The 27,449-nt window shown below is 37.7% G+C and overlaps 2 protein-coding genes across 5 annotated transcripts in view; one reads left to right on the top strand and one right to left on the bottom strand.

Annotated features, from left to right (window-relative positions):
* Positions 1-27,449, bottom strand: part of TET2 (tet methylcytosine dioxygenase 2) — a 135,828-nt gene that overhangs the window by 52,446 nt on the left and 55,933 nt on the right. The window lies entirely within an intron of this gene.
* The window catches only part of LOC128590168 (uncharacterized), a 58,820-nt gene continuing 55,480 nt past the window's right edge, over positions 24,110-27,449 (top strand). The window contains exon 1 of the mRNA XM_053597389.1: positions 24,110-24,305. Coding sequence (XP_053453364.1) covers positions 24,110-24,305 — 196 coding nt within the window. The remainder of the gene's footprint in view (positions 24,306-27,449) is intronic.

The following is a 27,449-nucleotide window of genomic DNA, read 5'->3' as shown; positions in this document are numbered from 1 at the left end:
AAATACATAATTTAGGGAGTAAGTATTGCTATAACATTCACAGTTTGCCAACATTTGGGCTTTTTTTTTACCCCCCAGGCTTAGGACTAAAAAATAGGAGTAATCTATAAATCATCCTCAAATATTTTAGAGAAAAAAAAAATCATCAACCCAGCATCTAAATCATGTATTTTAGTTACATGCGTCAACCTAAAATAATTAAAAGTCAGTATCTAGTATAAAGAGAGTTTAAGCGCAAAGGTTAAGGATAGCTGCCCAGGAAGCCCAGGCTCTAAAAAATGGAATTGGGTGCTTTGAAGTATAGAGGTTTGGTACTGTCTTTATATAAATAAAGTTTAGGGAAGCTGAGCAGAATTCTAATTTTTTTAATATAAGGCTTAATGTATACTTAACATCAATCTGAAGTTGAGGTGTTTTTTTTTCTTTTGGGAACAAGGTATATTGAACATTTTAAGAAAAAATTAGCTGGTCATTGTGGCAAGCTCCTGTAGTCCCAGCTACTGGGGAGGCTAAGGCAGGAGGACTGGTTGAGCCCAGAAGTCTGAGGTTGCTGTGAGTTGGTCTGAGGCCACCACACTCTAGCCTGGGCAACAGAGTATGAGACTATCTTAAACAAAAACAAAAACTAAACATTTTACACTAGAGATGTAATTGTCCTTGGGTCCTGAAATGCCATCTGGTCTGAGGCATAGAACAATAAAGGAGGCAGTTAATCTGTAATAAAAATTAAAATTAGTGATCAGAAGTAAGGAGGTCTGTTCCTATGTCTAGTCATTTATAGAACAAGAACAATGAGGAAGAGAGTTAATCAATGAAGTAGCATCGTAAACATGCTGTGTGACTCAGTCTCCGGGACTTAACGGCCCCCTTGGCATAATGAATTTGGAGGTTCATGAAATTTTATTTTGTTTTACAATATCTGTAGGCTTGTAATTATTAACATGACAAAAGGTGTTTTGCCAAATCCAGGCATCATTTCTTTACGTGGCTTGGGGTAGGAAAAAAAAGAAAATGTAACTATTTAGGACAGAGAATTTGAAGTTGCCACACAATTATTCTGATCCTTTTAGATGTTGGATTGATGATTTTTTTTCTCTAAAATATCTGAGGAAAATTTACAGATTTCCCTGGTAATGTTACTGAGAGAACTGGAGCTCAGTTACCTAGTCAAGCAGTAGTTGAATCCCTGGTCAATACAAGTGCTGCGGTGTGGAGTTAATGCAAAGACATATACATTCTCCAGTATCCTAGACGGTGGTTAAGTTGACAGTTCAAGTGCCCTGGGAGGACAGGAGAGGGGAAGAGTACTTCTCACTACCAATGTCTCCATACCATCCACCCAAAAGATAGAAAATTTAACTTCATTTTTTCTTCCCGTAGTAAGAAAGAAAAACATATTGCATTAAGTCAAAGTTAGTTTTAAAATATTGACAATGTAAGACCACTGAAGATACCTGTCGATATTACTAAGGCAAAATAATTAGTGACTTAAGTAGAAATGTATGCCAGCAGTCAGCAGATACAGAAGAGGAAATGTAAAATTTCGTGCAATTAAAAAAACTACTTATATACAACAAATGGCTTACAGAAACTTTTCTGATGATTGAATCCTTAACCTAGGAAAAGACACAGCATATTTAATCTGCTATAACAGAATCTTTGGATCTTTATTCCAATTACACATACATATACACATACACAGGAGTTTTGATTACATGGTTAAAGCAAGAGGTTTTTTCCCAAAGGTTTAGCAAAAAGGCAACAACGTGAATTAAACTTTGAGAATGAATAAAAATACAACATGTAAATTGTAAAACTAGCTTAAGTGACAAACATTAACTAAACTGCACTTAAAGAAAAATAACTAGTCGTGTTATTAATGCCTATCCTCTTATTCTCAGAGTCCAATATTCCGTATACAGCATGGCCTTCTGAGGAAGCAAAAGCAGTAGTTCTACTTATTATAAATACCATCAATTTTTTTTGGAAATTGTAAAGGTCAAATTATAACCAGGTAATTTAATGTAAATAGGAATGTGCAATAATTATCTTATGGTCATTCCCTGATTTCAGCTAATGCTCCAAAATAATTTTTCCAGAGTTGAGAGATAGCGTGTAAGCACATGTGCAAGGGACAGAAAGAGATGCCAATTATGGAAACCTTTATCTTCTGTCAGACAGGTATGCTTTTATGAAGCACATTTATCTCAGTTGAAAAGACTGGCTTTTTGACTAGGAGCAAACATATTTGTTTCCTAAGACCAAAACAGGCTTTAGCCACAGCAGTTTTCCTTTGATATGTGATGTTGCGCCTTCTCCCGCCTTGCTGGCAATCATTTATTATAAATTCAAGCCGCATCGGCAGCATCTGTGAAACAATTACTGCATCTAGGACTGACTCTGCAGTCTAATCCATCATAATTATGACAGGCCTCTTTGAAGATGCTGTGATGCATGACATAAAAATAGCACATTAGCGTGCAAATGGATCAGCATCTCATTTCACCAACGTGCACTTAGGGTTGTAATTTAGCTCAACACCATTTGACTCTTTTTGGATCACTCGAGAATGGTAGCTTTGTCTTACCACATAGAGCTATAGAAGGTGCTCCACACTTGTGAAGGGGACTTTTTGTGTTTGGTTTTGTTTTATTATTTGGTTTATTGGTTTTGTAGGTGGTGCATTTTTTACTGCTCTAAGAGAAAAAAAGATACACCATTTAAATTTCATGTCAGCTTTTTTCAAGAGGACAAAAGAATAAATTTATAGATTTGTATAGCTGGCATGCTATATGGTAGTCAATTATTTTTTCTATAAAAACCCTTTAACTACATGTTCTAGTACTGTATATAAATACGCTACCATCAGATGAGTCCTGTTTATTGCTATGTTCACATTGGTGGGGGTAAATATGAATACTCAAGGCTGGTTATTTGCGGGGCCCTATCTACCAAAGTCAATGTGTTTCAGCATCAAACTCAGGACAATCAGTGTCTCCCTCTATCATTTTCAGTCTCTGCCCCACTGGTAATTCAGGGTGTCAGGAATTAATTATGTCTTGACATGGAAAACAGTCAATAATGTTGATAAATTTGATTGCACCTCTTTCATAGATGTCTCTATTCTCCAAAACTATTTTAGACTCTTCCAAAATGGTACATAATTTGTGTCAATTGTCTACTTTAAATGATGGGTACAGAGCAATGGACTCATTATTGTTTATTGAATTTCCCTTTCACCACTGTGGAAGTTGGGTTTTGTTCAAAAATTTCTGGGTGAGTTTACTTTAGAGGCAGAGCATTGCTCTGGTCATTGTGGAGGATGGGTCTGAGAATATCCTGGAGAGCTGGTTTAGTTATGTCAAATTTCTTCAACATGTGTATGTCATTAAAATATTTGATTTCTCCATCAGAAATGAAACTCAGTTTAGCTGGATACAGGATCCTGGGCTGGAAGTTGTTTTGTTTTAGGAGACTGAAGGTCGATGACCATCTTATTATGGCTTGAAACATTTCAGCTGAAAGATCTGCAGTCATTCTTATATTTCTCCCCTTGTAGGTGATGCTTTTCTTACGTCTGGCTGCTTGCAGAATTTTCTCTTTCATCTTTACTTTGGCAAAGTTAATCACATTGTGTCTAGGAGATGCTTTCTTTGGATTGAGTCTTGCTGGGGTTCTGAATCTGTCTGCTGTCTGAAGTTCTGTATCTCTTGCAATGCTTGGGAAATTCTCGTCCAAAATCTCTTAGAGTAGAGCATCTGTACCTTTAGGACCATCCACTTCTCCTTTGGGAATTCCTATAAGACGAATATTTGATCTTTGGGAGTGATCCCACAACTCTTTCAGGGAATGATCAGTTTTTATTCTCCATTTGTCTACCTCTTTGAGTGTTTGGGGATGTTCAAAAGCTTTGTCTTCAGTTTCAGAGATCCTTTCTTTTGCCTCTTCAACTCTATTACTGAGGGATTCTACTATGTTTTGGAGCTCCTCAACTAACTTTTTCATTTCTTTGAGCTCTGCTATCTTTTTTCTCATTATGTCCATATCTTTGGTGACTTGGGCTTTGAATTCATTAATTTCTTGAGACAACTTTAGAACTACTCTTTGGAATTCAATTTCTATCTTTTCTTCCATCCTATTTATCTTTTTTGCAATCCAAATTCTGAATTCTATTTCTGACATTGCTGCCATTCGTTTATGCATGGCATCTTCAGTTGTATCTCCTTTGTCATTTCTTGGGTGTGTGCGTGTGGGGGTTGATGTACTCTGGTTATTCATGTTGCCAGAGTTCTTCTATTGGGTCTGCACCATGTTTATTTTCCAACATTTGGTTATTAGAACTGGTAGGGTGAGATTGAATTGGGGTTCTCAGGTAGTAGAAATAGCACCTTACCAAAGCCCTAGGCTTTGTAATTTCTAATGAGCAGGGAACAAAAGATCTCTCATTTTACCTTGCTGGAGAGAGCCACTAAACTCCAGGTCTCTTTCTCTGGGGAGGTTCCACTTATGAACCTAGACACCACCCCGCCAAGCATAAAATTGAACAGATATTTCCCCCCACAAGTCCAAACTCCCAGTCCACCCTTTCCCCCTCACATGGTGGTCTGAAGTTCTGGCCCCTGCAGAGCACAGAGTGTTTGGTCTTGTCCTGAGAGAACTGGGCATAGTGTGGATCACCAACCATCAGGACAGAATCTGTGACTAATGGGGAAGAAACAGGGTGTAGGAAGAAAGGGACACTTGGTGGGAGGAGGAGCAGTCCCCCGGTTATGACTATGCCCGGCCAGAGGTAGTGTTGACCCTTGGTTCGGGCTGTCTGGCGGGATGGGGTGCAGAACCCCCAGCTCTGACAGCACTCACAGTGGGAGAGTGGTTGACCCTTGTGGACTGAGTTCGGAAGACAGGGCTGGTCCCCAGTCCCCGCTGGGTCTTCAAGCAGAGGCTTGATAGGCATGGACTGTGACCTGAGAGCAAGGGCCTGATCCCCTGATTCCAACAGAACCCTGGATCAATGGCTTACTGGGTGTGAACCAAGACCTGAGGGCTAGGGTGTGGCCCACGGTCTCCAGCAGGGCTGGTGAGCAGTGGCTTCCCAGGTGAGGACTGAGACCTGCGGGCAGAGTGTGGTGCCCTGACTAACAGAGCCTGTTAACAGAGGCTTGCCAGGCGGTGGACTGAGACTGGCAGGCGGGGTGTGGTCCCCTGACTCCAATTGGTCTGGCAAGCAGAGGCTAGCTATGTGTGGACTGAGACCTGAGGGCAGGGCCCGGTGCCCTGACTCCAACAGAACCTGCGAACAGAGGCTTGCCAGGCAGTGGACTGAGACTGGCAGGCAGAGGCATGGTCCCGTGACCCCAACTGGTCTGGCAAGCAGAGGCTAGCTGTGTGTGGACTGAGACTGAAGGGTGGAGCCCAGTGCCCTGACTCCAACAGAGCCTGAGAAAATAGGCTTGCCAAGCAGTGGACTGAGACTGGCAGGTGGGGGCATGGTCCCCTGGCTCCAACTGATCTGGCAAGCAGAGGCTAATTGTGTGTGGACGGAGACCAGAGGGCGGGGCCAGTGCCCTGACTCCAACAGAGCCTGTGAATAGAGGCTTACCAGGCAGTGGACTGAGACTGGCAGGCGGGGCATGGTCCCCTGACTCCAACTGGTCTGGCAAGCAGAGGCTAGCTGGATGTGGACTGAGACTGGTGGGTGGGCGTGTGGCCCCTGGCTCCAGCTGGGCCTGTGAGCAGAGAAGTGAACAACAGTGTGGACTGAGTCTGGCGGGCAGGAATGGGGATTCCTGGCTCCAATTGTGCTGTTGGAGATCTTTGAATCCCTCTCCGTTGGGCAGGGTTTGCACTGCCTGAGACAATTTAATTGGAACCTGTGTCTGGGGCTGTCCACTCCGGGACATTCTGAGGTTGATCTTCTAGTTCTGTAGTGGAAAAGAACTGAAGGGGGGTGGGGGGTGGGGGGCGTGGGTGTCACAACAGTTTGTATCTCTTCATAGTTAATATTAAAACCCAATAGTGTGGTTTCTTAGGATAGGATAGAGGTTGGCTGATATCAAACAGAGCTAGCTTGCGTTATCTCACAAAGTAAGTCCTCAGAGTCTCTGGCTAAAACTCTGAAAGAGGCCTTTGTAAGGTTGTAGGAGACAAGTCACTACAAAAATCTCTATTCCCAGAAATTACAAAGCCTAGGCCTTTGGTAAGGTGCTATCTCTACTACCTGAGAACCCCAATTCAATCTCACCCTACCAGTTCTAATAACCAAATCTTGGAAAATAAACATGGTGCAGACCCAATAGAAGAATTCTGGCAACATGAATAACCAGAGTACATCAACCCCCCACACACACACCCAAGAAATGACAAAGGAGATACAACTGAAGATGCCATGCATAAACGAATGGCAGCAATGTCAGAAACAGAATTCAGAATTTGGATTGCAAAAAAGATAAATAGGATGGAAGAAAAGATAGAAATTGAATTCCAAAGAGTAGTTCTAAAGTTGTCTCAAGAAATTAATGAATTCAAAGCCCAAGTCACCAAAGATATGGACATAATGAGAAAAAAGATAGCAGAGCTCAAGGAAATGAAAAAGTTAGTTGAGGAGCTCCAAAACATAGTAGAATCCCTCAGTAATAGAGTTGAAGAGGCAAAAGAAAGGATCTCTGAAACTGAAGACAAAGCTTTTGAACATCCCCAAACACTCAAAGAGGTAGACAAATGGAGAATAAAAACTGATCATTCCCTGAAAGAGTTGTGGGATCACTCCCAAAGATCAAATATTCGTCTTATAGGAATTCCCAAAGGAGAAGTGGATGGTCCTAAAGGTACAGATGCTCTACTCCAAGAGATTTGACGAGAATTTCCCAAGCATTGCAAGAGATACAGAACTTCAGACAGCAGACAGATTCAGAACCCCAGCAAGACTCAATCCAAAGAAAGCATCTCCTAGACACAATGAGATTAACTTTGCCAAAGTTAAGATGAAAGAGAAAATTCTGCAAGCAGCCAGACGTAAGAAAAGCATCACCTACAAGGGGAGAAATATAAGAATGACTGCAGATCTTTCAGCTGAAATGTTTCAAGCCATAATAAGATGGTCATCGACCTTCAGTCTCCTAAAACAAAACAACTTCCAGCCCAGGATCCTGTATCCAGCTAAACTGAGTTTCATTTCTGATGGAGAAATCAAATATTTTAATGACATACACATGTTGAAGAAATTTGACATAACTAAACCAGCTCTCCAGGATATTCTCAGACCCATCCTCCACAATGACCAGAGCAATGCTCTACCTCTAAATTAAACTCACCCAGAAATTTTTGAACAAAACCCAACTTCCACAGTGGTGAAAGGATTAAAAATGTCCACTGGACATCTGAAAATCATGACACCCAAAATACAATCAGGCTTATCAGTTTTCTCAATTAATGTGAATGGTTTAAATTTTCCTCCAAAGAGGCACAGGCTGGCTGACTGGATACATAAACTCAGACCAGATATCTGCTGTATACAAGAACCTCACCTTACCTTAAAGGATAAAAATAGACACAAGGTGAAGGGATAGATTTGTACATTATAGGCAAATGGAAACCAGAAAAAAGCAGGGGTTGCAATTTTAGTACCAGATACAATTGGCTTTAAACCAACAAAGATAAAGAAAAATAAGGAAGGTCACGACATATTTGTCAAGGGAAATACCCAACATGAAGAGATTTCAATAATAAACATTGATGCACCCTACCAGAATGCTCCTCAATTCATAAAGCAGACCCTAATGGATATGAACAACTTGATCTTCCTGCATTATAATAGTTGGAGATTTTAACACCCCTTTGACAAGTTCTGGATAGATCCTCCAAGAAGAAACTAAACAAAGAAATATTAGACTTAAATCTAACCCTAGAACAAATGGACTTTACAGACCTCTAGAGAACATTTTACCCTAATAAAACTGAATATACCTTCTTCTCACCAACCCATAGGTCATCCTCCAAAATAGATTACATCCTAGGACACAAGTCTAACCTCAGCAAATTTAAAACTCTAGAAATTATTCCTTGTATCTTCTCGGACCACCACGGAATAAAAGTTGAACTCAACAGCAACAGGAATTTTCATACTCAAACAAAGTCATGGAAGCTAAATAATCTTAGGCTGAATGATACCTGGGTCAAAAACGAAATTAAGAAGGAAATCACCAAATTTTTGGAACAAAATGACAATGAAGACACAAATTATCCAAAGCTGTGGGATACTGCAAAGACAGTCCTACGAGGGAAATTTATAGCATTGGAAGCCTTCATCAAGAAAACAGAAAGAAAGGAAGCCAACAACTTAATGGATCATGTCAAGCAACTGGAAAAGGAAGAACAGTGCAACCCCAAACTCAGCAGAAGAAAAGAAATAACCAAAATCAGGGCAGAATTAAATGAAATTGAAAACAAAAGATCATTCAGACGATCAATGATGCAAAAAGTTGTTTTTTTGAAAAGATTAACAAAATTGATAAACCTTTGGCCAACCTAACCAGAAATAGAAAAGTAAAATCTCTAATGTTGTCTATCAGAAAGAATAAAGGAGAAATACAGACCCTTCAGAAATTACAAAAATCCTCAATGATTACTACAAAAATCTCTATTCCCAGAAATATGAAAATCTGAAGGAAACGGACCAATACCTAGAAGACACTACCTTTCTAGACTCAACCAGAAAGAATTAGAAAACTTGAATAGACCTATATCAACCACTGAAATGGTATGAACAATACGAAATCTCCCTAAAAAGAAAAGTTCAGGACCAGATGGTTTCACATCCGAACTCTATCAAACCTTTCAAGAGGAACTAGTACCTATATTATACAACATTTTCCAAAGCATAGAAAAAGAAGGAATACTTCTCAACATTCTATTAAGCAAATATCACCCTGATCCCCAAACCAGGAAAGGATCCAACAAAGAAAGAAAATTATAGGCCTATATCATTAATGAATATCGATGCAAAAATATTCAATAAGATCTTAGCAAATAGAATTCAACAACATATTGAAAAAATTATACACCATGATCAAGTTGGTTTTATTCCAGGGTTATAGGGCTGTTTCAACATATGCAAATCTATAAATATAATATAGCACATCAATAAAATAAAAAACAAAGACCATATGACTCTCTCAATTGATGCAGAAAAAGCCTTTGATAATATCCAGCATCTTTTCATGATCAAAATTATTAAAAAAAAAAAAAAGGCATAGAAGGGACATTTCTTAAACTAATAGAGGCCATCTACAGCAAACCCACAGCCAATATCATATTGAATGGTATAAAATTGAAAACATTTCCTCTCAGAGCAGGAATGAGGCAAGGATGCCCACTGTCTCCACTACTATTCAACATAGTAACAGAAGTCTTAGCCATCGTAATCAGGCAAGAAATGGTGATCAAGGGTATGCAAATAGGGTCAGAGGAGATCAAACTCTCACTCTTTGCAGATAATATGATCCTATACCTAGAAAATCCCAGGGACTCAACTTCAAAACTCTTAGAAGTGATCAAGGAATACAGCAGTGTCTCAGGATACAAAATCAATACTTACGAGGCAGTAGCTTTTATGCACACCAACAATAGTCAAGCTGAAAAAACAATCAAGGACTCTATCCCTTTTACAATAGTACCAAAGAAGATGAAATATTTTGGAATTTACCTAACAAAGAACATGAAAGACCTCTATAAGGAGAACTATGGAACTCTGAGAAAAGAAATAGCGGAAGATGTCAATAAATGGAAAAACCTACCATGCTCATGGCTGGGAAGAATCAACATTGTTAAAATGTCCATACTACCCAAAGAAATGTACAGATTTAATGCAATCCCTATTAAAGCTCCATTGTCATACTTTAAAGAACTTGAAAAAAATAGTGCTTCATTTTATATGGAATCAGAAAAAACCTTGAATAGCAAATACATTACTCAGAAATAAGAATAAATCAGGTGGTATCACATTACCAGACTTCAGGCTATACTATAAATCTATAGTGATCAAAACAGCATGGTACTGGCACAAAAACAGAGTGGTAGATTTATGGAACAGAATAGAGAACCAAGAAATGATCCCCGCTACTTATCGCCATTTGATCTTCAACAAGCCTATCAAAAATATTCAGTGGGGGAAAGACTCCCTATTTAACAAATGGTGCTGGGTGAATTGGATGGCAACCTGTAGAAGACTGAAACTAGACCCCCACCTATCACCATTAACAAAAATTGATTCTCACTGGATAAAAGATTTAAACTTAAGACATGAAACTATAAAAATACTAGAAGAAGAGTGCAGGGAAAACATTTGAAGAAATTGGCCTGGGAGAATATTTTATGAGGAGGACCCTCCGGGCAATTGAAGCAACACCAAAAATACATCACTGGGATCTGATCAAACTAAAAAGCTTTTGCACAGCCAAGGGCAAAGTAAAACAAATGGACAACCTTCAGAATGGGAGAAGATTTTTGCAGGTTATGCTTCCGACAAAGGTCTGATAACTAGAATCTACAGAGAACTCAAACTAATCAATAAGAAAAGAATAAATAACCCTATTTCTATGTGGGCAAGAGACTTGAACAGAAACTTCCCTGATGAACAGGTGCATGGCCTACAAACACATGAAAAAATGCTCATCATCCTTAATCATCAGAGAAATGCAAATCAAAACCACTTGGAGATATCATCTAACTCCAGCAAGATTAGCCCACATCACAAAATCCCCAAACTACAGATGTTGGTGAGAATGTGGAGAGAAGGGAATGCTTCTACACTGCTGGTGGGAATGCAAGCTAATACGACCTTTTTGGAAAGAAGTTTGGAGAACACTCAAGGAACCAAAAGCAGACCTATTATTTGATCCTGCAATTCCCCTATTAGGTATATACCCAGATGATCAAAAATTATTTTACAACAAAGACATTTGCACCAGAATGTTTATTGCAGCCCAATTCATAATAGCCAAGACATGGAAGCAGCCCAAGTGCCCATCAACCCATAAATGGATTAACAAATTGATGTATATGCACATCATGGAATACTATGCAGCCATAAAAAGGAGACTTCACATTTTTATGTTTAGCTGGATGGAGCTGGAACATATTCTTCTTAGTAAAGTATCTCAAGAATGGAAAAAAAGTATCCAATGTACTCATTACTACTATGAAATCAACATGTAATCACCTACACACTCATATGAATGGCAAAACATAACTATAGTCCCGAAAGTAGAAGGGAAGAGGAGAGAGAGGAGAGAGAGGGGAGAAGAGGGGAGACATGGGAGGAGGGAGGGTATCTGGGGGGACCTCACCTAACGTGCAGGACGCAATGGTACATTTCAAAACTATTAAGAAATGAGTATAATTGTGATGGATGTGTGTAAGCATGTCACATTGTATATTGAAGCAGTACCCTGAACCCATAAATGCATCAATGTACAAAGTTATGATTTAATAAATAACAATTTAAAAAATTATAATAATATATGCTAATAACAAAAGATGAATATAAATCATGTTTGAGCACCTCTTGTAATTGCAGAAGTCAAATGTGCCTTAAATCTTACAACTTCAGTATAGGTTTTTCCTTTCTTAAAATGTATATACATGTTTTGGCACTTTCCGTATACAGGGTTGTCTAAAACAGCTATCTGTTTTAAATTGCATATGCACTTTATGGCCACCCTGCATTAGTGCTTCTATATATCACAAAGATTATCATTTCTTCCCTGATCTTAAAGGATCTCACAAACATTTTAGGATCACTCAAAATTACATAGCCCATTTTAGATGGTATGAAATAGAAACAGAATGACTCTAAAAAACTTTCTTACAAAAGGTTCTTGAGACTAATCTTTGAGATCCAGGAGTAGTATAAAATATGTCATCTGTCTTTAAGAATTTTTAAGTGTTTGTTTGGAAATACAGGCCATATACGCAGAAGAACAGCTAATCAAAACAAGAAAGCTGAGTTTTAGTTCCAAATGTGGGTTGATGAGCAAATAACAACCTTTCCCCATCTTGATTTTTTTTTAAAAATGTGTAATATAGAGAAAATGAAAATGATTATTTCTAAGGTCTTTGTAAGTTCCAAATTTCTATGATTCTCTAAATAATAGTGGCAGTGGTAAAGATCTACTAGGGTGTTATTGACATAAGTCATCACAAAGAGTACTTTTGGTCTGAAAGATGTGATTTTTACCTTATTTTACAGAAGGTAAAAGAGTAAAGTGGGTTGGCACAGCTAACATGAGGAAGAGGCAAATATGAAACGCAGTCCTGTCTAGCTTCTGAGACAAAGTACAAATAGACGTGGATGATTAGTTCAGGACAGATGTGGAGTTCCTTATCAGTACTGGCTCAGGAAAGAAGCTCAGGACTAGCCAATCTGAGAACTAGGCAAGTAACTTCTTCTTTTTTTTTTTTTTAGAGACAGAGTCTCACTTTATGGCCCTCGGTAGAGTGCCGTGGCATCACACAGTTCACAGCAACCTCCAACTCCTGGGCTTAAGCGATTCTCTTGCCTCAGCCTCCCGTTTAGCTGGGACTACAGGCGCCCGCCACAAGGCCCGGCTATTTTTTAGTTGCAGTTCAGCCGGGGCCGGGTTTGAACCTGCCACCCTCGGTATGTGGGGCCGGCGCCTTACCGATTGAGCCACAGGCGCCGCCCAGCAAGTAACTTCTTCTATGGGGCAGGGATGGTTAAGAAACGTTCTCCAATGAAGTCCAGACAACAAACATTCCTGTGACTATCTCCAAGAAACATTCTGTGTCCTTAATGTAAATACCCTAGAACAGGAGTCCTCAAACTTTTTAAACAGGGGGCCAGTTCACTGTCCCTCAGACTGTTGGAGGGCCGGACTATAGTTTAAAAAAAACAAAAAACTATGAACAAATTCCTATGCACACTGCACATATCTTATTTTAAAGTAAAAAAACAAAACGAGAACAAATACAATCACACCGCCTCATGTGGCCCGCGGGCCGCAGTTTGAGGACCCTTGACAGTGGACATAGATCATATTTTAATAATTAGACATGGGAATTCTTGGTCATTATTTGATAAATGTATAATTTTGTTTGAACATTAATCTCATGTAAGTTTAATTAAAAGAATTTAATTTTCCTCCATCTAATCAATTCCAAGGGAAAGATAAAATTGGGTTTCCAGACTTTTAACATTAAGGAGCATATTCTGGGCAGTGGTGTCCACCCTAATGTTTTTTTGATATGCCTGTCTCACCTCTTTATTAGTGCAGTGCTAATAAACTACAGATGTATTCTAATGTGGGGGTGCATGAACATACACGTACATCCACACTGTTGGAACAGAGTCACATCATATGTGGTATCAATTTATGGAACACTAGTTCTATGGGCTTTCAGTGTATAATTTTTAAAAGGGAGGACCACGATGAGGGAGAATGAAGTTCTGTGCTCAAATGTGTTTGGAACAATTTGTTAAAAATAAACTTACAATTTTCTTCAGTGTATGGCCTCGAAGCCTTATTATGATACTGGGATCTCTTAAAAGGTAGTTCCTAGACATGGCTTTGTAGACAATCATTGTTTTCACAGCCCCCTGTAAAATCAGTATTTCTATGGAACAGCACACATTGGAAAACCCTAATAACTCCAGTGTGTTATGTGATATTTTATGCATTTTAAATATGTGCATAAATCTTGAAGCATTGATGAGGACCTGTGGACTAGGACAGTACAACTTCCTATCACCAGTTAGATGGAAAGATTCATTTCATCTTCAAAAGTTAAGAATATGTACACCTGCAAGTCTTCCTTGAGCTTCAAATTAAACTTGTGAGAAGTTTCTTTCTTCCTTGTCTTTTCTTCAAATTATATTACTGTTTTAATTATTCAAGCTGTTCCTTAGAAAAGTTTCTTGCTTTTAGCTCAAAATTTCTTCTGTCTTATGAAAATACTCAGAAGTAGTTAGTAGTTCCAAAATCTCAAACCTGTAAAGGGATTTTGGAACCATAACACATAACATTATGATTAAATACTAGCTTTAATTTTTCTTGATAAGCAGTTGAGTAGCAATTAGTCCATGTCAAAAGTGATTTTCATCACATGAACACTATTTTAATTTAAAGACAAATGAGAATTTAGTTTTATAATTAAATTGTTTAAACACAGCCTTTGTGATCTCTGCATTTATACCTCTCACATTAAGAAAATCACTCTTGACAATCAAATTTCAGATCACAGAAAATATTATGGATTGATATTAGATAAGATTTTAAGTATCAATAATAAAAATAAAAACAGATTAGAGTTGAGAAACCACAGCAATATCAAGAATCCCAGCACTCTGGGAGGCTAAGGTGGGTAGATTGCTTGAGCTCAGGAGTTCAAGACCACGCCTCATCTCTAAAAAATAGCCAGGCATTGTGACGGTTGCCTATAGTCCCAGCTACTTAGAAGGCTGAAGCAAGAGGATCACTTGAGCCCAAGAGTTTGAGGTTGCTGTGATCTATGGTGCCATGATATTCTACTAAAGGTGACAACGTAAGACTCTGTCTCCAAAAAATAAAAAATAAAATAAAAATAGAAAAATTAGCCAGGCATGTTGATGGGTGGGTAACTGTAGTTTCAGCTCCTTGGGGGGTTGAGGCAGGATCACTTGAATCTAGTAGTTTGAGGTTGCTGTGAACTAGGCAGATGCCATGGCACTCTAGCGCAGTTGACAGAGTGAGACTCGTTTTTTGTTTTTTGTTTTTTTTTGTTAAAGGTAATATTGAGTAAAATAGTAATAGAAATAGCTTTTTATCATTACTTTCTAAATATTACTGTTCACATTAGTGTACAGAAAAAAGAGATGCCACTGTGCCAGTATGCTCACATATTTAAAGAGAAATAATTCTATTATCAAAAGTTTATCAGCTTTGTAGTAAACAAACTTTTTATAACACGACTATAAAATCCTTGTTTTCTTCTGAATATTTCCACATATGCCATGGATTACACCAACTAGAATCTTTAGCACCTGTGTTGAAAGCAATACAGAACAACACTAATGCATAGTTTTAAGAATAAAATGACAGCCAAATAGGAAAATTCAGATTTTCACCAGATTTATTTACATTAACCTATCTTAGGTAACTGTATTTTTGCCCAAATACACAGAAAATTGCTATTGCTTTTTCTGCTATGTGCTATTAAATAGACCACCAAAAGTTTTGTCTTTGAAGGAAAGAGAAAGGTCTGCTCACAAAGTGTAATCTGGGTGACTGCTCCTTTACTATTGCATAGCACTGATATATATCTTCATAGGGTATGCATGGAGTAAGAACACAAAAAAAAAATTAAAAAGTAAAAAAAAAAAAGACTGTGGGCACAGAGGGTCATGCCTGTTAATACTAGCACTATGGGAGGCTGAGGTGGGAGGACTGCTTGAGGCCAGGCATTCAAGAACAGCCTGACCAAGAGTCAGGCCACTACAAAAAAGAAAAAAGTCAGCTGGGCATGGTGGTGCATACCTGTAGTCCCAGCTAATCTGGAGACTGAGGCAGGAGAATCGCCTGAGCTCAGAAGTTTGAGGCTGCAGTGAGTTATGATGTACTCTAGCCCAGGCAACATGGCCAGAGACAGATTCTTTCTCAGAAAAAAAAAAAAAAAAAAAAGTGAATCTACATATTCTGAAAAAACAAAAAAAATACCTCTATATATGTCTGTATTAGAATTCAAAATAAGACCTGATTACCTACAAAGAAATCTCTATACAATCTTAAACTCACTTAGGGGATATCATAAATTCACACGTCACATTGAATGATGCGTGTCAGACTGATGTGGCTCACAGTTTGTCTAACGTACATAACTATACATCTGTCATCAGGACTATAACTAAATCTGCGAAGCAATGAAGTTGCTTTTTGTTTGAAAACAGCTTCAAATTAATTAGTGAATGATCCAAGTTTATGGCATTTTTTATAGACAAGAATATTAGAAAATACTATATAATTTTGTTGCCTTATCCTGTGGCAAATCATTATTTTTACACTTCAATTATGGTTGAATATGGTTTGTAAATGTAAATCTTAAGCAATATATGTGTGCATTTCAAACCACCTAAAAATTGTAGCTTTTCCTTTTCCCCTTTATCTCGTCCACCTCATGGTGGCTGTGAGAACTCATATTTTAGCTGCCATCTTATAAATATGACATCACAAGATAAGTCCACCAGTTAAAACAAGCGCTGAATTAGGACGAGGAATTTCTCAGATTAACTCACAAAGGTTATAGAACTATTATAACCAGAGGACCAAATTTTCATGAAAGGACTTTGATTGAAATTCAAGCACTATTTCCGTTGAACTCTCCTTCCTCTGACCAAAGAATTACAGTGATGTAAACACACATGAAACATTCATTTTGTTTTAGTCTTTGGCATTAGAAAATATTTATTTCTACTCTACGTATCCTCTTCTGCCTTCCCCCCAATGCTAACCTAACTCCAAGGGCACTAGCCCTAATATTCACAGTATGGAAATGTTTTACGCAGTCCTCTAAACCCATGGTTTAGCAGTAAAGATCATAAAATATGGTGATGCTGAATTAACTCTGAGGGGAGAGCAAAATGGTAGGAAATGATGGTTAGTCTCTTAATGGGAAATTTACTTCAGTTACACATCGACAAAATAGGACTCTGAATTGTCAGACATCTCTCTTACAGTCAAAACGTAACTCAGGCCACCCATTTCTGGGATTGCCTAAAAATTCACCACTCTGCTGGAAGAGGTTATGGATTAGAATCCCAGAATCGAGATGGCATTCCAGCTCAAAATCAAAGCAAACGCTTTCTCATGCTTAAATGTTCTCTTTGTGGCAAGACACAGCATGAAGGGATGGTGAAATCACTGCAGCTAAGAAAAAAAGAAAACTGGCTGATCTCATCTTTACTGCAGTTAATGCTTTGAGATGATGTTGAAAATGGCATTATTGAAGCAATGCTGGGAAAATGTTGTATTCTGTTCTGTTTCTCTGTTCAAAATACTTTCAAATGCTAAATATTTCCTCAGAGGCATTTCCAACTTTGGAAGCCTGCCACACAGCTACCAATCCTATAAACATTTAAAAGTATTGCCTAGCTAATTTAAATTTTAAATAATTGAAATTATAATGTGCTGAATAAGAATTTAGGCTTTTCGGTAATAAATATAAGTCAAATGTCATGAAATTTAAAAATCTCATTAATTTTCTAGAACATGTATTCCATGGTCTGATTCTGAAATAACCCATTCTTTTTAGTTTAAATGCTACTCAGTTGAAGAAAATCAGATTATATAGAAAGGTCTCATGAGGCATTTTCTGTAAAAAGTAAGCATCCTCTCCTTCACTGCCCTATCTGGCAGAATTTTATGGTGTACTTTTCATGCATATCTTAAAACTATAGTTCAACTCATCATTTGTTGGGTCTGTGAGCTTGTGCGAGGTGCCAGAAGAAATATAATGGCAATGGGTATTAGTGCTCTCAGAGAGCTTTTACCTAACTCACGGGTAGATTATGGAGTTATCAGGAGGTACGTACCATCCGCCTTATAAAAACACAACACTAGGGGCACTCGTGGATAGGTGGTTCATCAAAATGAAGAGATTTTGGTAAGATTTTTAGAATTTCCTCAATTACAGTGAGCGAACATCTTAACTAAAGAGAAATGCTTAAGAAAATGTATGGAAAGACAACTTACAACAGAAAAAGATCTTAAAATCTTAAAATAGCAAGAAATCCACTTGGTTAAGAATAGGTAGGTATATGTAAAATCTTAGAGTAAGAGGGTACAGAAATGTTGGAAATTAGTGTGCTATTTTAAGAAGGCTATTCATGATTCTCAGTATAAGCTTTAACGCACAATCACATCAATTTCAAATTCAAGTTGATTAAAATTGGATAAAGAAATTTTAGTATGCTTTTTATAGATGTTATCTCTTTTGTATATATTTGAAGAGATGAGAATTTCCCCAAAGTCCACCTTCATGACATTAGGATAACCAAGTAACTGTTTTGACTTGCCAAACTTCAGCAGGTTACATTCGTGTGCTTATAAATAGTGAGCTCCAATCTTTAAAAAAGTCACTGTGGATGATGTTGTATTGCACCTGTACATTTCCATTTCGGAAGAAGGGTTGAGGAGTTAAGGTTTAAACTTGGGTTTGCAAAACTGGTTTATGTAATTAAAACAAATGTAGGTGAGCAGGTGCATTCGTAAAATAAAAACTCCTATGAAGTCCTCTGGTGAGTAGGCAGAGGGATGTGAAATTTAATACCTTTTTTAATAATGAAAAAACAGGAAATTTAATACAATTAATTCAATTGGTAATGTCATTTAAGCTGGAGATAACAGTCCTAGAAAACACAAAGTCAAAGTACACAATTAGAGTTCCTAAAATCTTGGGACTCCTAAATTTGAATTAGCATGCACAAATGAATAATTTTACTCTGATTTAAAATAAGTACGTGAACGTGTATGTATACTCAAGTACAGGTAAACAATCTAGCCACCCACTATAAAACTCTTAAGTTGTCAATTTTTATATGTAACTGTTATTGAACACGTAAAAAAAAAAAAGATTCAACACCTGTGACTAGCAGAAGCTAATTATTTTGTTAGTTTAATTTTTCTGATTAAATTTAATCTTTTGGAAGCGTTCAGTATTTCACCCTAAAGGGTCCATTGAGTAATCTGTACAGATGATGTAGCCAAGAAGAACAAGAAACAGAAGAGGAGGAAGCGTTTTTCATTACACTTGGGGGTGAACTGGACTTAACTACTGGACTGAATAAAAAATGCATGGCTGTAACATTTTGAAAATTTTCATTTTTCAGGACAGAGAAATTGCTGACATAGTTATTTCATCTTCAACTTCAATTTCCATGGCGGCTATCAAGGGAATAATCTAAGATAGGGATATCTGCCTCTACTGCCATGCTGCGTGGTCGCAGCTCCTTCCAACGGGGCATACTGTTACTTACACATGAGGCACGCTAGGATTTAAGTTGGAGTTAAGTAAGTAGGCTTTGTAGTCAGGTAAATCTTCAGGTAAGTCCTTGTTCTTCCACCTACTGTGCAATCCTGATGGACTCTTTGTTTTTTAATCTAATGACAACACTAACCTTGACAGGATTAGTCTAATTATTAAATGAAAGACAAATAGAATTATTCTCTATTCCCGAAACTAGCAGGCACCTTCTACATCTTTGTCTCTGCACCTCCATTTACTCCTTCTTACAGGTTTGTTTCAAAATTCACCTCCTCCATACGGCCTTGCCTGTTTCTGTGAAGCCAGGAGGACTGCCCTCCTCTGAACTCTCTTTTCATCCAGACCTGTGTTATGGCACTCTCACTTACGTGACAGCTTGTTCTTCGTTACCCTCTCATTTCTCTTAGTGTTCCTTCAAGCTCCTCTTCCTCTGCTTATTCCTTACATGCTACTCACCTCAGGGTTCTGGCTTAGACCCTCTTCTCTTCAGCATTCAGCCATCTAGTAATTATATTTATCAGGTAACTACATATAGTCAAAATATTGTTCTAAGTTCTACAGATGTAGGGGCGAACAACATCGTCTGGGTTCCTTCATTGGTAACTTTTATTGAGATAAACAAGTAGCCAAACAGACAAGACAATTTCAGATTGATAAAGGCTATGAAGGAAATATCTACTTAGATAGAGCAGTGAAGGCAAGACTCTCTTAAGCTGCTGACATCTATTTGAACCGAATGAAAAAGCCCATGGTAGGATGAGCTGGGGGAACAATGTTCTAGTTGGAGGGAACAGAAAGTACACAAGGGACTGAAGCATAAATTAGCATGGCATAACTGAGGAACAGAGGAAGTGGTCTGGTTGGTTCTCAGTGAGAAAGAGGAGAGGTTTTAAGATGAGTTAGATGCATGTAAAGACTAGGTAAAAAAGGTGCTAGGATTATTATTTAAATGGTAAATCCTCAGAGTATCATATGTAAAGTAGTGACATGGTGTGATCTAAACTTTTAAAAGATCACTTTGTGTAGTTATGTAGAAATGAATTAAAAACATAAAAAGTAGAGTATGAAGTTTGGAGACTGCAGTCATCTAAGAGAAAGAATGTAATAGACGAGGGGACAGCAGTGGAGATGGGTGATGGAGAGAAGCGAATAGATTTAGGATACAGTTTGGAGGCAGAAACAAAATAACTTAGTAATGGATTCGATGTGAGGGAGTACAGGAAAGTGAAGAAACCAAGAAAATGCCTAGTTTTGTCTTGAGCTACAAGTTTGATGATGGTGTCTTTCATTGTGACAGGTGAATGGGAGTAACATAACTGATGGAAAAATTAAGAATTCTGTTTTGAACCAGGTCAGTTTGAAAACATATTACTTTTAAGTGCATATATTAGGAAGAAAGCTGGTTATACAGGTCACGAAGTCAGTAAATGGTCTCAGTTAGAAATAACTGATCTGTGCCCTTCCATTAATGGTACTGAAAGTCATAGGATGGAATGAGATCATCTCAAGAAAGACTGGAGTTAGAGAAGCTGGCCCAAGACAGGGGCCTAAAAATCCCTGGAATTTAGAGACTGCAAAAGGAAAGGAAAATCAGGTAGGTGATCCAAGAGATAACTAGAAAGCTAGAGAGAACCATTTGCTGGATGAGATGACCTACTTTACTTCTATGCTCTCAAGCAGCATATCAATCTGTGCTCTCTACTTCTAATCAGGCAAAGTTCCAGTTCTACTTCCAATTGTGTCTGAGTCATCTCTACCTGCCTGTCCCCTAGGCCCATCAAACTCAACATACACAAAATTGAATTGTCTTTCGCTCCAAACCTGCCCTCTATATTCCCTATCAGAGTGTGTGGTACCCTCATTTACCCAGTTACTTAAAAAGAAACCTATCAGTCACCAAGCACTTCTTACTATCTCTGGAATCCATAATTATTTATCCACATCCTCACTCTTGACTACCATTGGCTAATACTGTCCCCATCTTGCTCCTAGATTACTACAATACTCAACTGAATGAACTTGTTGCCTCACTCACCTTGTACCTGTCCTTCACACAAGCCCCAGGGCTGAATACCATCTCTTCTCGACTTATGACCCTTCAGTAGATCTCATATTCCTCCACACCCCTATACTATTTCTATTTAAAATAGTTCTTTCATGGCTAGCTGTAAGTTTAAGATTTCTGAATTTTCTTAGAGACATCCTCTATTACAAAAATATCTTCATTATGGAAGAGTAAAACTATATATTTTTAACTCCATTAAGAAACACACAAGAACTAAGAGAAATCTGTTACCAGATTTCTGCTCTGTTCCCATTGTGACAAACCAGCCTGGCATAAGTCCTATTTTTATTTAAAAGAAAGTTGTTGGAAGCATATGATATCAGCCAAGGACCTGTTATCAATGGGCATAGAATATTTAGACCTCTAGCTCTGGAAGTCAATCCAGCTGACAATTTAACATAAAAACCCAAAGTTGGTGGGCTCTATTTCCAGGCTCATCCACAGTACCTCAATCAGTATAAGGACAGAAATTTCAGATTTCCTTTCTATCTGGCTCAAGACCCATTTTGATACAATATACTTGATTCCTCCTAGAACAAATTCAAACTTCAAATACTGTTAATCAGAAATTTAAGCATGATTAATCAATGAACCTGGTAAAATAACTTATAACTGGAATATACACCAAAGGTAAATAGAAAAAAATATTCATGTGGATCTTTATCCCAGTGCATTCGGTTTTGCTGGAGGTTTCCCTCACCCAAACATATATATGACCCAAGAGGCACCCATTTGTATTTCTGTTATACACATTGTACTTCATTAAATAGCAAACTTAATTAAATGAACATGCACTTTGTTTTCCAGCACATGTTAAAATTTAATAGCTTTATCCCTTTATTCCTTTTTCACTCTAAAGCACTCACCACTTTTTGAATTTGAGATTGCATTGGTTGATAGTTCAGTTCTTTGGTGGAAGAAGACTTTATTTCTTAATTTTTTAGGTTTGGTTCTTCCTTTTCTGTCTATATTCCATATGGGGTCTTTCCTCACCTTCCCATTTTAATTATTTATTTATTTATTTTTTTTTTTAATTTTTATGCGGTGGCATCATAGTTCACAGCACCAAAAATACATTGCTGGGATTTGATCAAGCTTAAAAGCTTCTGCACAGTTAAGGGCACTACAGGTAAAGCAAACAGACAGCCTTCAGAATGGGAGAAGAAAGTCTGATAACTAGAAGAAGACTATTTTAATTGGTACCAACCAAGTTTCCTCCTGTTTCTTCTTTGTTATGCCAGTTACCGTGTCAAAAAAAGCAGGAAGACACCAATGAAGAGAATTTTTGCTAACTTGATCCCAAATTTTTAGATTAATTGGAAATACTACCTACTCACCACTATACCTTTACCCACCCCTGTAGCCTTTAATAAATAGAGTTGGGTATGCTCTGCAAAGTTTCTGCTGGAAAAGATTCAAGGACTATAAAAAGATAGAGTGGCAAAATAAAGATGCCCTAATTAGATTCTTGAATTTTTTGCACATAAAACATCGATCAAGTCTCTTTGTGTCCTTTATAATTTACTTAAAAGCAAGAAAAATAATTAGATTATAAGAATAAATAAGAAAATCAGAGTTTCCCAATTTGGGAAATTGATTCTTCAGAGGATTCAAAATACAATTCAAAAAGATATGCTGGACAGTCCTGTTCAGTGCTGGCTATTTTGATTGTTCACAAATGGACATCTGCCAGTTCCCACCAAAACAAAAAAAATCACCTTGAAAATATTCTAAGAAGTCACTTTTTCCTAGTTCTGTGAACTTGATTTATTCTGCTAACGTCTAGCTGCATCACGAAGACATGGGCATTGTGACTTCCATAGCAGTACAGGTTGATGTAAGGGGAAAGAGATGGACTCTTTCCACCTCTGAAACCACAGAGGAACAGAGTTGCTATACTAACTACTCAATTCAGTTCCTCCTTAGGATCCCTTAATACAAACACTAAAATGGAAAGCACCGTCAAAACACACTGAATGTGCACTCCATGTGTCTTTTAAAGCTCTTTCCTCTTCTATATATAGACCAGAGAAACTATGCAATACTGAATCTAGGTTAAAATCTGTTGGTTATTCTGGATGCACTTCGAATTGTAGCAAATCTACTTCCAGTTCTTCACGTAACTCTCCTCTCGTGATTAAGGTTTTCACATTTGTGCTTAAGTGATTTCTTGTGGAATTGAGTTTATTAGCCAAACTAGAAACTCCCAAGATGATAAATTTTTCTCTTAACTTCCCCATACAGTTACACTAAGCTTTGAGATCTTTTTGAGAATCTTATGAAAGTTACTGGTTTCCTCTTCTAGTAAAACTTATGTAAAATTTTCAGTGACCTTATAAGCTCCCATATGTTAATGCTTACAATTCTTAATCAGTTAAAAGTTTTTAGCTCTGAAGTTTCACTTGAAGAGTTGAACTTGAATTTGAAATGTAATAAAAAAAAAAAAGCTTACTCCAAAACCTGTAAGATTTGGCTTATTTTTGTTCTTGTGAGACTGGCTGATAATTTATTCTTTCTTCTTGAAAGGCTGCTTCCTATTTTAAATTTCCTCAAAAGCAGTATCCAATATTAAAGCCATTTAAGAAGCTAATTTCCATCATGTTCATGAACTAAATTAGGCTGGAGAACTTGTAGAAAAGTAGAAACATAAGAACAGATATCAAAACCCTCTTCCCAGTAAAGGATTTAAATAATCAAAGGAAAACAAAAATTTGAAAATATCCTGCATTAGCGTTAAAACATCAGGGAATAGTGCCAACTGAGAGGCAGAAAGTTTCAATAATTTTTAGATAAAATATAGATGAATCCACATTAAAATACATCACCAAGAGCTTAAGCACAACCCCTCTTCTAAGGCCAGTTGTAGAATGCTGTAGAAAATAAGTAAAGAAAGCCCCTCCTTCACTGCTCCACCACCCTCTCATTTGGAAGGTATGGCTGAGCTGGAGAAAACTAACAGGAAAGAGGGAGACTTTGTAATGGAAGCTCTCCATCCCTGCACCATACAAGGGGACAATGGAAACAATAAACAAACTCAGCAGCTGTGAAACACCACCCGAACACCATACTCTCCTGGCAGAAGGAACATGTCTTCCCAGCCAAAAGACCTTGCTCCTTCTGAACAGCAGCAGGACTAAAGGTAAAGAAGGCTTTGGAGAAATACGTGTCCTGTCTAACCACAAAGCCACCAAAGGCAGCAGTGCTGGGGCAAGTAAATATGTAGAAACTCAACAAACAGAATGCTTGTGGGTAGCAGGACTCTTTTCTCACCTGGCTTCTCATTCAGAGGGCACCTACTTTATCAAAAGTAACCAATTTATTAAATTGGTAAGGGTCATTGGGAGATACAGAGGTTTCAAAGGGGTAGAGCCCAACAAGGTGGGTTGAAGGGCTGAAAAAGGAAATCAGACATAAACCAAATTATGAACCTGGACTAGAGGCCAGGACAAGTCAAAGAAATACAAAGGGGGGGGGGCAAGTGGAGGGACAGGGAGGGCAGGAACTGATCTCTTAGGCAATATTGTCAACAAATAGAAAAAAAATGTTTCACTGATAACGTTCTAAATGCCCCATTAAAAGAATGTTTTGAACATTCTCAGAAGATTCTATTATATACTTGTGGGGACAAGTGAATCAGCCTGTCTTCAAGGATATGTGGAATAGGGGGATCAAATCCAGAAGAACACCTTTTAAAAATAAAACTTAAGCTAAAAGAAGAAAATAAACATAGAAAGTGGCGCCCATAGCTCAGTGGATAGGGTGCTGGCCACATATACCAGGCTGGTGAGTTTGAACCCAGCCCAGGCCAGCTAAAACAACAATGACCACTACAACAAAAAAGTGGCCAGGCATTGCGGCAGGCACCTGTAGTCCCAGCTACTTGAGAGGCTGAGGCAACAGACTCTCTTAAGCCCAAGAGTTTGAGGTTGCTGTGAGCTGTGACACCACAGCACTCTACCCAGGGTGACAGCTTGAAATTCTCTCTCAAAAAAAGAAAAAAAAACAGAGGGTTGGCACCTGTGGCTCAAGCGGCTAAGGTGCCAGCCACATACACCTGAGCTGGCGTGTTAGAATCCAGCCCGGGCCCGCCAAACAACAATGAGAGCTGCAACCAAAAAAATAGCCGGTCATTGTGGCGGGTGCCTGTAGTCCCAGCTCGCTTAAGTCCAGGAGTTGGAGGTTGCTGTGAGGCTCTGTCTCAAAAAAAAAAAAAAAAAAAAGGAAGATAAAAAAGTAAAAAAAAAAAGAAAATAAACATAGAAGAACATGTTTCGGGAATGATTGATTTGTTTGCTGTTCTAGAAATAAATCTTCGACCTCATATGCTTTATACTGTCACAAAAAGTTTTTATAGACATTCTTTGAAATAACAGATAATTAAATGATAAAATAGGCCAGGAAGAAAATTAAGAAGTTAAGGCAAATAATGTTAGGTACGGTATGTAATTCTATGACAATATAGACAGCAGTATTACTAGAAGCATAAAACAAAATACAGCAAGTAATGAAATTAGTGAAGTGGAGAATAAACTGGAGAGGTTTTTTTTGTCTTTCTTTTCCTAAGTGAATCTTTGCTCAAAAAAGAAATTTAACTTTTGAAATAAAGAATTTCTGGCTGGATGTGGTGGCTCATACCTATAGTCCTAGCACCCTGGGAGGCCGAGGCAGGAGGATCGCCTCAGCTCAGGAGTTTAAGACCAGTCTGAGCAAAGGTGAGACCCTGTCTCTACTAAAAAGATAAAAATTAGCCAGGGTTGTGGCAGGCACCTGTAGTCCCTGCTACTATGGAAGCCGAGGCAGGAAGCTGAAGTGAGCTATTATGATACCACTGCATGCTAGTCTGGAAAACAGAGTCTCAAAACTCTGTCTCAAAAACAGAAAAAAAAAGAATTTCTGGAAATAAATGTAATAATACAGCACATCTCAAAATGTATAGGCTATAGCTAAATTGTAATAAGAGCTTTAAAACTTTTATTGACAAAATAAAACAAAACTAAATGATTTAAGTATCCTCACTCAATAATACAGAAAAACAAAACAAACTTAAGCAAAGTGAAGAAATTAACAAAAACAATATGGGAAGCTCAGCACCTGTAGCTCAGTGGCTGGGGTACCAGCCACATAAACCAGAGCTGGGGGGTTCAAACCCAGCCCAGGCCTGCCAAACAACAATGACAACTACAACCAAAAAGTCGGGCATTGTGGCAGGTGTCTGTAGTCCCAGCTACTTGGGAGGCTGAGGCAAGAGAATCGCTTAAGCCCAAGAGTTTCAGGTTGCTGTGAGCTGTGGTGCCACAGCACTCTACTGAGGGTGACATAGTAAGACTCTGTCTCAAAATAATAATAATGATAATAATAATAATGGAATAATAAAATATATATCGTAGGCTTAATCTAAGTGTAGGGTTTTTGAAAAAGAATTTTATGAAAACTAAGGCAATTTTAAAAACTAAATTAGCATAGACAGAGATTTTCTATAGGTATGAAAATATTAAAAGTAAAATGCCATATACTTTAGACCTATTATAAAACTGTGATGTACTGAATGATGTTATAGGAAAATATATATAAACTGCTAAAATTATCTCAAAAGGAGCTATGAAGCCTAAATAAATTTATACCTATGGAAACAACTAAATCTTTAAACTTTTCATATTATCCTGCAATTAGATCTAGAGCCCAAATGTTACCACAGGCATTATTTTCAATTTTCCAGGAAGCATGCAACTTTTATGTTATTTAAATTTTATAAAGCACAGTAAAAGATAAGAAAACTACAGATTCCTCCATCAGCAAATTACTGTGAGTGGTGGAGAGTACTTTTTCCTATCAACTATATGCCTGATAATACATGATATCTATATTTTTAGGCAATTGTAGCTCATTATTCATTCAAATGTCTATGTACTAAAGATTTAAGATTCTTATCCCTGAGGAAGAGAGATACTTAAAACATAGTAAGAAAACAATATGATTAGTTTTCTAATAGATTTATATATGTGTCTTTCGACATACAAACAACTAAATTTGCCTTAAGGAGTAGCGGATAACTTCACAAAGGCTATGTATTCTTTATTATAATTAAACAAAATTTACTCAAATCTTTCCCAAGACATTTCCTCAAGGTCCTTAATCATGGCTCTCACTGTCCTTGTATTACCTACTGCTTGGCAGTCTGAGTAGTATCACTGAAAGTTCAGGTAGGTGTGTTTTCCAAAGCAGGCACTTCCTTCTATGTAATGTACTGGTAAATATACAAAGAACTTTCTCTGACACAAAGCACATTCAATTCCCAACTGATTACAGTATTGTTTGAGATTTTTTTTTTAAAGGAAATAGGGTCATTTTCCAGGAA

Source organism: Nycticebus coucang, chromosome 1 (genome assembly GCF_027406575.1).
Source record: "Nycticebus coucang isolate mNycCou1 chromosome 1, mNycCou1.pri, whole genome shotgun sequence".
In the NCBI taxonomy this organism is placed as follows: Eukaryota; Metazoa; Chordata; class Mammalia; order Primates; family Lorisidae; genus Nycticebus; species Nycticebus coucang.
Note: the sequence above shows the minus strand (reverse complement) of the source record. Positions and strands in the feature narration are given on the sequence as shown.